This window comes from Miscanthus floridulus, chromosome 7 (genome assembly GCF_019320115.1).
Source record: "Miscanthus floridulus cultivar M001 chromosome 7, ASM1932011v1, whole genome shotgun sequence".
Lineage (NCBI taxonomy): Eukaryota > Viridiplantae > Streptophyta > Magnoliopsida > Poales > Poaceae > Miscanthus > Miscanthus floridulus.
The window spans coordinates 127033296-127044838 of NC_089586.1; the positions used below are offsets into that span (position 1 = coordinate 127033296).

The window sequence follows — 11543 nt, forward strand, 5'->3', positions numbered from 1 at the left end:
ACTTTTGACGGACTGGAATAGTTCCCGGACCAAATCCGGAATAACCGAACGCAGCCTTAAGTTGAAAGACACTTCGAGAATCCATGTAGGAAAAATTTAAAGATATATATTTCTTTTCCTTATCCCGTTCCCCACCGGCTCTGGCTAACTCTCTATCCCCACCACGGCAACCACCCCTCCCGTTCGGCCTCCGATCGGCCGCCTGTCCGGATCACCGCGCACGCGCACGCCTGTCGCCTGTGCGGTCTTTGCCGCTGGCCACGTATGCGTGAGGAGGGAGGACAACGGCAGCGCGTAGGTCCAGGAAGATCGGCGTCCAACAAGCATCCCATGGATGAAAAGGAGCCGGTTGTTCATAGTCATAGGCCTTTTCTTAGCACGATTTTAGGAGCTTGGTATGCGAAGTTGTTATCAGGCCTGGGCCTTGCCTCGTTTGGTAGCGCTGCACCTGAACCTACTCAAGAAGTGCTACTAAACGGGCCGAAATCAGCCGAGCTGTGGAGTCTGAAACCGTTCCGAACGGGGACTAGAGGAGCAATTTGTTAATTTTTTTCAAAAAAAAAGAGAGGAAATGAAAATAGCAGGGTATACAAGCCACATCCACAAATGACACAGACACAGTGCACGTCAACACGACATTGCGTTGCTCTGCACGTCGTTTGCAGATGTTCAACCGAGGCTGGCCAACAGGTCGACGTAAAACTTACGGAACGCCTCCATCTCGACGCGCGGTAGCGCCAGCCCAACCTCAATGCCAGCCGTCTCCGTCGCGGCCGCTCTCCGCCAGCGCCAGCGCGCCCGTGCCTTCCACCGATGCGATCTCCACCTTCCTCGGCTTGCGCCACGCCCCGCCGAAATCCGCGGCCGCGTACACGCCCAGCTTCGGCGACCCGGCCACGGTCACCGCCCGCGCCGAAGCGTACTCCTGCACCCAGCGCACCCACCCACGAGATCCCCGGAACACGCTCCCTGCCTCGGCCAGCCCCTCGATCGCGCTCCATATGGCAGCCGAGGCGGCCGCCGCGGTGAGTTCGCCCCGCTTTGCTTGGACGCGGCACAGACCGAGGCAGTTGCCGAAGTAGTTTGCCGGTACCGGCGGGCTCGCGCGGGGCTTGCACCCCGTCACGAACCCAAAGCGCGCGTCGGGTGCCGGAGCTCCTTCCAAGCCCCTGCCGCCGCCGCGCGCGTGCACGATGCCGGCCCACGCGGCGCCGCACGCCAGCGCGTAGGGTGAGCACCGCGCCGATGTCTCCGACTCGACGCGCCTCCCAAGCGCGCGGAGTTGCTTCTCGGTGAACCGGAACGTGGCGAGCACGACGCCAGGGCGGCGACTGAGGTCCCAGTCGTCGAGGTGCTCGTGGCCGCCGGCTGTACCGAGCGCTCGGTGGTCGCGCAGGAACGCCTCCCGGAGCCCGGCGTCGTCCCGCACGACGCCGCGGTCGAACAGCGGGGGCACGTCCATCGCCACCGCGCTGTTGTACTCGGAGCCGAGGCGGTGGACGGCAGCCCACGTGCTGAGGAAGTGCGCGTAGCTGGAGCCGTCGGCCACGGCGTGGTGCACCGTCGTGCCGATGCAAATGCCGGCGCGAGGGAACACCGTAATCTGGACGGCGAGGACGCCCTGCGACCGAGACGCGCCGTGCTTCGGCAGCGCGGGGAGCAGCGGGCGGAGCCTCGTGGTGCCTCGGGCATGGTCGCCGGCGAGGTCTCGGAAGTCGTCGCTGCTGACGGCCACGGTGAGAGGGACGGAATCGCCGTCGGAGAACACGACCTCCGGCGGCGCCACGCCCTCGTCGACCAACTCGCACGTCAGCTTCCCCGCCAACGGATAGAAGTGGTGCAGCGCGGCGGCGAGGGAGTTCCTAAACCGTGGCAGCTCGCCGAGCGTGAAGTCGGAGATGCCGAGGAGGTCGGCGTTGTCGTAGAAGAAGAGACGCTGCACGGGCGGGATGGCCAAGAAGACGAGGTCGAAGAAGGTGAGCGGCAGCGCCCGTGGCTGCCCCGCCGCCGGTGCCGGCGACGGCGTGACGTGAAACTGGTCCAGGACAGTCACGGGGTGAAGAAGTGGTGTAGGCGCCATCGGTGTCGTGGCCGACAGACTCTTGGCTCTGCAATGGTGTTTTGCTCTGGCTCTGTTGTCTGTGCCTCTCTGTCCCAGTGGCCTATTACTCTGAAATCACATGTGAGCACTCGGATGCAGCTGATAACTCGCCAATCGCCATGGGGCACACCCCCAATCAATCCATGGGCCATGGGGCAAGCGGCCACGGCCTATTAAAACGCAGCACCCCGTGCAGCTGATAAGTCGCACTGGCTATTCTATTCATAGGCTACCATTGAGCAGTAGCAAAGCGCTTCGGCTTATCTCCCATACGTACGCAGGCCGCAGGCGCCTCGCCGCCGGTGAAAATGTCGTCGACGAACCTCGCGGGCGCCGGCGCGGAGCCGTTCCGTGTGTTCGTAGGGTACGACCCCCGCGAGGACATGGCGTACCGCGTGTGCCGGCGCTCCCTGCTGCGCCGCTCGTCCATCCCGCTGGAGATCACCCCGATCGTGCAGCAGGAGCTCCGCGAGGCGGGGCTCTACTGGCGGGAGCGCGGGCCGACGGAGAGCACCGAGTTCTCCTTCACCCGCTTCCTGACGCCCTACCTGGCGGGGTACCGCGGGTGGGCGCTCTTCGTGGACTGCGACTTCCTCTTCGTGGCCGACGTGGTGGCGCTGGCGCGGCTCGCCGCCGACGCCGACCCGCGGCACGCGGTGCTGTGCGTGCACCACGACTACACGCCCACGGAGGCCACCAAGATGGACGGCGCCGTGCAGACGTCGTACCCGCGCAAGAACTGGTCCTCCATGGTGCTCTTCGACTGCGGCCACCCCAAGAACCGCGCCGCGCTCACGCCGGAGGCCGTCAGCACGCGCAGCGGCGCGTACCTGCACCGCTTCATGTGGCTCGACGACGACGAGGTCGGCGAGGTGCCGTTTGTGTGGAACTTCCTCGTGGGCCACAACCGCGTCGACCCCGCCGACGAGGCCGGGACGGCGCCGCGCGCGATACACTACACGTCCGGGGGGCCCTGGTTCGAGAGGTACCGGGACTGCGAGTTCGCGGACCTCTGGGTCCAGGAGCGCGACGCCTACGAGGCCGAAGAGGCCGACAAGGACGTGGATGGATCCATACAAGCGCCACCCGCCGTGGTGTCGGTGGAGGTGGATGCCTGAGATTGAGACGACGTACCATCATCTCCCTGCTGCCCGCGTTAGACAGGGTGTCGTATGGATTTACTCGTATCCTCAGCTCCCGCTTCGTTGTGTGCTGTTTTCGTGTCTGTGGATATATATGGTTGTTCGCATGGTAGCAGTAGTACCGGTACCACATGTCCATGTATCGTCGTCATGTTGGTGAGCTGTCGATGTTAGAATAAAGACGCGTTGGTTGCATGCCCAACCACGCCCTGTTCGTTTTGGCTGGTTTGGCTTATAAGCTATGGCTGAAAGTAGTATTGGCTGATTTGGTGTGAGAGAAAAATACTATTCGTTGGTTGATAAGCCATGACTTACAAGCGAACAGGCTGAAGAGAGGCTAGAACTGAGAAAGAGATGAGAGCCAACGCAAGTTCATTTCATTGATCTCAGTTGTATAAAATACACATGCACAACGTGCAAGCCAACGGCTTAACCAATAACCACAGAGCCTATTCTGTAGGATCTCCATGCTCCCTGGCCCCTGGAGACTAGGAACGTGAGCAACTGTATGTGCAACGGTTCCTAACAAACATATCTGATTGATAGGCCGGATCCTTGATCCTATCCCGGCTGCGTAGTGCGTAGGGATGAAAGACGAGAGGTCGTGGCTTGATCTCACGGTGGCGGTGAGGAGCCGTGCAGGCGTGAGATAGCGGCGGCGGCTGCTTGCTGCGGCTTGCCCTAGGGCACACGTGAGAGAGAGCAGGGAGGCAAGAGAGCTTACGTAGATGGCCCTTGAGGCCAGGCAAGATATTTGCCTTGCTTGATTTATAAGCCAATAAAGATCCTATAATTAAGGAAATAAAATATCTATAATAGATGCAATCCTAAGAATATCTAATTGAAGCCAATCTAGGAGGAGGGGAGGGGAGGGGGATGGGCGGGGGATGCCCCGCCGACGTTGGAAGGAGGAGGAGACACCAAGACAAGACAGCACAAGGGTGAGGAGGGAGATTCAACATCCGATCTATCTTTGAAATATCCAGATATAACACTTGCAACATACGTCTGAAGATAGATGAAACACTTAAAACATGCATCCAAAACACTTGCAAAAACATCTTAAAAACACTTGAAACCATTGTAAAAACATACGTAATATCCAGATAAAACACTTGCAACATGTGTGTGAAACATATGAAACATTCAAATGAACAACTTGCAACATACGTCTGGAAAAACAGATGAAACATTAGGAACAGAAGCTTGCAACATATGTGTACAACCATTGCAACATATGCAACATCACGATCTAGTTTTGCAGCATTCATATAAAACACTTGCAATACACTTCTGGAACATTTGAAACATACAAAGCTCGACATTTGAAACATACATCTAGAAGCATAACACATACAAAGCTCAACATACTTCCAGGAAGCGATGGGCCATCAGTGAAGTAAGGTTAGTTCTATAGTAGTTTGGACAATTTGATTGGTCAACTCCAGAGGAACTTTTATTCCTAGTTAGCTGGAATAAATTTCCATTTTGTCGTGAATAATTTAGGAGGAACATTAAAAGGAATATAGAGTATATGTACACATTAACAGAAATAAATAAATAGCATATGTTTTATTCTTAAATGATAGCAAGAGGCTCCTTGGAATATTACAATTTAATATGAGTTGATTAATGTTTCTATCATCTGTATGACTAATATTGCTATGTCAAATAAACTGAATGCCGAAGGATGCAACAAAACCAATACCGTAATTATGATATTGTTGTCACTGTGGTTGATATGCACAAAATAAGCGTTTGTTGCTCTATAATGAACAAATTATGCGGACAAGTCTCAGCAAAGTCATTGCAACAATAAGAAGTGCGAGCTAAATTCTCGATAGGTTTAGCTCTACATTATCCATATTGCCATGATATTACTTGAGGAGATAAAGGGACAAAAAATCAACCAATAACATAGAAAAAGTTCTACAAAGAAAGCTAATACTCGTGCACAGATCATATTCTCCTTGAATCATTGTATATAAGAAATATTCCCTCCGCTCCAAATTATAAGTCGCTTTGACTGATACATAATCACCATGTTCGCTTGTTGGTTTCAGCCAGGCTTATTCAACCAGCCAACAGTGTTTTCCTCTCACAAAAAACCAGCACCAGCCAGCCTAAATCAGCACCAGCACCAACCAGCGAACATGGTGAATATGTCTAGATACATAGGTAAATTGACGAACAAAAAAGTCAAAGCGACTTATAATTAGAATAGGGGGGGGGGGGGATTACTATTCTATGCTCAGAAGTGAAATGTTCTGCATGCCACTTGCAGAGACATAGGTTATGTTTGGCTCCAAAGCCAGTCTTACCTGGCCTTACTTTGACAGGCAAGCCTTTGCATTGCAGGTAGTGGAGAGTCGATTTTCCTCTCTTCCTTCGGCAAGGAAAAACTCGTTTGCGCAGGCCACAAGGTAACCCAATGATGAATTAATCCAATCACATTTCTTCCTTTGTTATTTGGTTGAGCAAGGCGAAGCAAGAATCACCGGTTAAACGAAACGTGCCCATAATATCTGGGTCTCTTCATCAGGGTCACAGGTCGCTATAGTAGTCCTCTTGAGCCTTCATGAGAGTTGCCATTTCCCTTTCTCTAGGCTAATCTTCATGTGTTATACCCTTTGCAAAATCGGCCTCCAAGAAACCTGAAAGTCAAAACAAAAAATCATAGAAAAATAGTTTGGGGCTCTGAACGATAGTGGTGAGAGGCACAATTTATTCATGGTGTGGGATGCTCAAGAAATCATGCCTCCATGGATCCTAAAATTTTTCTTTATATACTGACAGACAATGGATGAATGAAGGATCAGTGGAGAAACGTTTCAGCTGATATTAAGACTTTTATAGCAGCAGTCTGCAAACTTTATGGCGGCATCCTGCAAGTGCTTGGAAGGAGAAAGGACAAAAGGAGATGGGGAGACAGAACCGTGGCCACCAATGATTGCACATATTGATATGCATCTCGATGAGAATTGTATGGGTTAGACAATTTGATGATATGTGGAACAGTGTGATACAAGAAAGACCTTGTAGTGGGGTTTTGCTTTATAAGAGATATAGATATAGATATAGATAAGATTACACATCAGCAATGTTTACGTGACATAGGAATTAACTATGAGAAGAGAGATGAGATGAGTTTCATCTAGATTACGTGGCATAGGAATTGTGGGTTTTGTTTCATTTTAATCATGTACATGTTATTTTTAGAAACAATACAGTGAAATTTAGCACTAGTTTACAAAGGGGATGCCAAATTCAAGGTACTGACACTCTAGTTTGTTAAACGCCTCGACAGCATGCTCGATCTCCCAAATGCCCCATCTCCCAAACACACGTACACTATTGGCCTCACGCTAGAAAAGATTCTAGTACCGCGAGTACCAATGCGAGGGACACATAAACAAACACACTCTAAGCCAAGAACATCCAGCCACTCTCAGACTAACTACAGTCTACAGGCAACCTAACAGAAACCCTCTCAACAGAATCATCAGCCTCACGCAAAAAAAAAAAAAATGATGAGGTGGATCGGTGGATGATATGCCGGCCATACATTTTGTAGCGGAAAAGAAAAACTGTTGATAGCTTGTTTGGATGTTCATGTATCCGCTTAATCCATGTCTATTGGGTGGGTTGGTGTGGAAGTGGAATACATATGGATTTAGAGATTGATACATGGATATCAAATAAAATCTAAAGACATATATACGATCACGTGGGATTGCAAGCGGCAGTAGGTTACATGTACGGTTGATTAGATAGGATTGTAGAAGGAGAAAAGAAGTGAACATATGTAAGCTTTTCATGTACCAACCCAACCCCACCAGCCACAATAATATGAACCTTCTCATACGATGGGAATGGTTTCATAGCTAAGGCCCGTTTGGTAAGGCTCCCACCAGCTCTAGCTTCTTTGACTCATTCATCGTTCATATGCTGTTCATAGAAACTCTTTTTTCTCTCATCTCTTCTCCTCTTACAGAGCCAGTGGGAGCAGGTAAAGCCAGTTTTTTTTTTTGCTTTACTTGCTCCCACGGGCTCTATGAGAGGAGGAGAGAGAGAAAAAAGCTCCCTCCTCTCACAGAGTCGGTGGAAGCAGGTGAAGCCAGTTTTTTTTGGCTTCACTCGCTCCCACTGGCTCTATGAGAGGAGAGAGAGGAGAAAAAAGCTGCTATAAATAGTACATAAACAGTCAATGCGTCAGAAAAGCTGAAGCCGGTTGGAGCTCTTCCAAACATACTAGTGTGCAGTTATGCAAATGAATTCAGAAAGACGCAGCAGGTCCAATCTCATCCGCGTCCAAGAGAGCTTACGACGACTTTTTCGCAAGGAACTTAACGTCGAGCGAGGTGGAAGCACTGGACGAGCTGTTCCCGACGACCAATGCTATGACTGGTAGAAGGCTCTTCTCGGATGACGGAGCAGAGTCGCGCGGCCATTAGCGGAGATGCACAGCTCCGTAGATTAGTGCGCTGCTCGTAGTTCGGTTGTTTACTTTTATGTAATATCGAAGTTTGAAACAGTCTGCTAAGAAGGTCCAATCAAACTATAAGACCTTCTAGGGCGTTCATGAGAAAGCGTGTCGTTTGTATGGTTAAACTCTTCTTCTTCTTAATTACAATGATACACAAATGTTTTGCGTATTCGAGAAAAAAAATTCAGAAAGACGCAGCAGGCTTGTACGTGGACCAACAAACTAGTACGGAGTAATAATCTCAACTTATCCATTGGCCCTTGGGTGACACCGAATCGAACGTGGACAGCATGAAGATTATTATCTCAATCTCTCAATCTCATGCGTCCACAGACACCGCGGTGAGTGCCGCTCCCGCTTGTATGTTGCGTCCCTCCACGTCATCCAGTCCTTCTCTTCGGCCTGGTAGGGCGTCGCGCTCCACTCCTGGACCGAGCTCGACGAACCCACAGTCCCTGTACCTCAAAAACCACGGCCCACATGCCTCCGGACGTGTGGTACAGGTGCTTCCGTGGTGCAGGTGCCTCCGCTCAGCTGCGACGCGTTTTAATAGGGCCGTGTCCGCAGGCCGCAGGCCGCTTGCCCCATGGCCCATGGTGATTTGAGAGTAACCACTAACCAGCCATTCCGGACCCAAAGATTCTGTCGACCACAATATGGCGCCAACACCACCTCACCTCGTGACTGTGCTGGAGCAGTTTCACGTCGCGCCGATACCGGCACCGGCGGCGGGGCAGCCACGAGCGCTACCGCTCACGTTCTTCGACCTCGTCTTCTGGTCCATCCCGCCCGTGCAGCGTCTGTTCTTCTACGACAATGCCAACCTCCTCGACGTCTCCGACTTCACGCTCGGCGAGCTGCCACGGTTTAGGAACTCCCTCGCCGCCGCGCTGCACCACTTATATCCGTTGGCGGGGAAGCTGACGTGCGAGGTCGCCGAGGGCGTAGCGCCACCGGAGCTCGTGCTCTCGGACGGCGACTCGGTCCCGCTAACCGTGGCCGTCAGCGGCGACGACTTCCGAGACCTCGCCGGCGAACACGCCCGCGACACCACGAGGCTCCGCCCACTGCTCCCCGCGCTGCCAAAGCACGGCGGGTCTCGGTCGCAGCAGGGCGTCCTCGCCGTCCAGATTACGGTGTTCCCCCGTGCCGGCATTTGCATCGGCACGACGGTGCACCACGCCGTGGCCGACGGCGCCAGCTACACGCACTTACTCAGCACGTGGGCTGCCGCCCACCGCATCGGCCACGAGGGCAACAGGGCGGTGGCGATGGACGTGCCCCCGCTGTTCGACCGCGGCGTTGTGCGGGACGACGCCGGTCTCCGGGAGGCGTTCCTGCGCGACCATCGAGCGCTCGGTACAGCCGACGGCTACGAGCCCCTCGACGACTGGGACCTCAGTCGCCGCCCTGGCGTCGTGCTCGCCACGTTCCGGTTCACCGAGAAGCAGCTCCGCGCGCTCGGGAGGCACGCCGAGTCGGAGACCTCGGCGCGGTGCTCACCCAACGCGCTGGCCTGCGGCGCCGCGTGGGCCGGCATCGTGCACGCGCGCGGCAGCGGCTGGGGCTTGGAAGGGGCTCCGGCACCCGACGCGCACTTCGGGTTCGTGACGGGGTGCAAGCCCCGCGCGAGCCCGCCGATACTGGCGAACTACTTCGGGAACTGCCTTGGTCTCTGCCGCGTCCACGCAAAGCGGGAGCTCACCGCGGCGACCGCCTCGGCAGCCATATGGCGAGCGATCGAGGGGCTTGGCGAGGAAGGGAGCGTGTTCCGGGGATCTCAGGGGTGGGTGCGCTGGGTACGGGAGTACGCTTCGGCGCGGGCGGTGACCGTGGCCGGGTCGCCGAAGCTGGGCGTGTACGCGGCCGCGGATTTCGGCGGGGCGTGGGGCAGGCCGACGAAGGTAGAGATCGCATACGTGGAACGCACGGGGGCGCTGGCGCTGGCGGAGAGCGGCCACGACGGGCACGGCGGCATCGAGGTCGGGCTGGCGCTGCCGCGCGCCGAGATGGAGGCGTTCCGTACGTTCTACCTCGACGGCTCGACCTGTTGACCAGCCTCGGTTGATTCTCACATGCAAGTGGGCCGTGTTGCGGACAGCCCGCACGCTGCCGCAATGGTCGCAACTAAAGATTTGCGGGCTCAGTGGACGTCCACTTGCTAAAGCAAGCAAGCCCGCGTGCTCCTGCAGGCTTGGCCATGGAGCCTGCAAAGCCTAGCGGAGCCCGCCGCAGGCAGGGTAATCCTAGCAGAGCCATGATCGTTCCCCTCAAAAAAAAAAAAAAACAGAGCCATGATCGTTTTTGTTTCTATTTGCTAAGAAACTCCAATCAGATCTCTGTCGTTCAGGAAGACATAATTGCCCACCTCAAGCTCAATGGCACTTCTGCCATTCATTCTTTTCACAAGAAATGTTCCCTTAACTTAAATAATTATTACTTCACAAATGGAAATCAAAACTACAAGAAGAAACAGTGAACACTAGATGCAGCACATATAAGACCAGAACCAGTGAAGCTAAGGATGCTGATGTGAATCATTTGAACATGGGCACTCTCTAGGAAATTATAACTACAAAGTTGGACTGCCATCCTGCAAAATGTAGGCAATGACTAGAGCAGTCACATAAAAATCAGCTCATGTTTTCAGTAGTTTGTGCACAAGTAGATGAAGTTGTCGATGCTGTAAGGTCCATGGCGCATTGTGACACATAAGGCTTCAGTTGCAATCATTCACACATGACATCTGATTCATGAGAAAATGCAGGCAAAGATTGAAACTCAACTCAGCTTAGCCACATAACAGGTTATACCGTTATAGATAATAATTGTCCATCTTCAGGCCCCCTCCTTCCAAGTCCTAAACTCACCTTTGCTACGGTAAAAATATCATATTATCAACGCAATTTTTTTGACACAACTATTTTGCGGGGTTGGCATTTGCAACGACTTTCTTATTATCACAGGTTTGCACTTTTAAGTTTTAACCTAAATTGGGCCACAACCCACAGGTGCTCCAAGCTCCAAATGCTGAATAATATCACAAGTAGCTATGACATCCAGATAATATCTTGATTAAACAGCATGACATTCTGAATACCCAGAAATTCACGCATAGCTATGACGTAAAAAAAAAACTCAACCTGCGGGGGTATGACGGCCCCCGGGTTTTTCCCTTTAAGAAGATCTTCTCACACAGATCGAGAAAACCCTCGAACCACGTCCCCATCCTGACGCAGTGGTACCGTAACCCTGTGAGAACCGGGCCGGGGCCTAACTGCGCTTTGGCACCTGGGGGCGGGCGAGGGGATTTTTTTAACCTCAGCCTGAAATTCGCTCCCACGGGGAGTCGAACTCAGGACCTGAGGAGTGCCGTCGGGTTACCTAACCGCTTGGACTAGGCACCCTTTGGCGACGTACAAATATAATATCTTGAATAAACAGCATGACATCCAGGTAGACCAAGTCCTTATGTAAAAGATAAATTCACAGGCACGCAACTGTTGATTGTGAAGGAGATCATGTAGCTATGTACACTGTATGAATTCACAATCATGCAATTTATCTGAATTGTTTGAAGCATATATACATTCACTAGTTCAGCAAAATATTCTCTAACAAGGTAAAACAAAACAAGGGAATTCTGAATATTCAGTAAAGGAACACAAATACAGGATACAAACAGATGAATAAGAATGACAAGTTCAACCTCAAATTGTTGCTAATTGCATGGCTACTAGACAACTTTCAAGCATATACTGACTGAGTGGGAAAAAATGTTTTGTTGGTCGCGTGCGTGTTCCTATTACAAGTC

The 11543-nt window shown here is 52.6% G+C and overlaps 3 protein-coding genes across 3 annotated transcripts; 2 read left to right on the forward strand and 1 right to left on the reverse strand.

Moving 5' to 3' along the window:
* Positions 1 to 537: 537 nt before the first annotated feature.
* On the reverse strand, positions 538 to 2084 carry LOC136464686 (malonyl-coenzyme:anthocyanin 5-O-glucoside-6'''-O-malonyltransferase-like). Its single transcript, XM_066463647.1, is given in 2 exon segments — positions 538 to 759; positions 761 to 2084. Coding segments are annotated over 2 exon segments (1410 nt in total). The 5' UTR covers positions 2081 to 2084; the 3' UTR covers positions 538 to 669.
* A 186-nt stretch (positions 2085 to 2270) lies between these two features.
* On the forward strand, positions 2271 to 3519 carry LOC136464687 (protein CDI-like). Its single transcript, XM_066463650.1, has one exon. The coding sequence runs from the start codon at positions 2410 to 2412 to the stop codon at positions 3217 to 3219; it is 810 nt and encodes a 269-aa protein (XP_066319747.1). The 5' UTR covers positions 2271 to 2409; the 3' UTR covers positions 3220 to 3519.
* Positions 3520 to 8385: 4866 nt separating this feature from the next.
* On the forward strand, positions 8386 to 9783 carry LOC136466234 (phenolic glucoside malonyltransferase 1-like). Its single transcript, XM_066464648.1, has one exon. It carries the CDS (start codon positions 8386 to 8388, stop codon positions 9781 to 9783), a length of 1398 nt encoding a protein of 465 aa, XP_066320745.1.
* The last annotated feature ends 1760 nt before the right edge of the window (positions 9784 to 11543 follow it).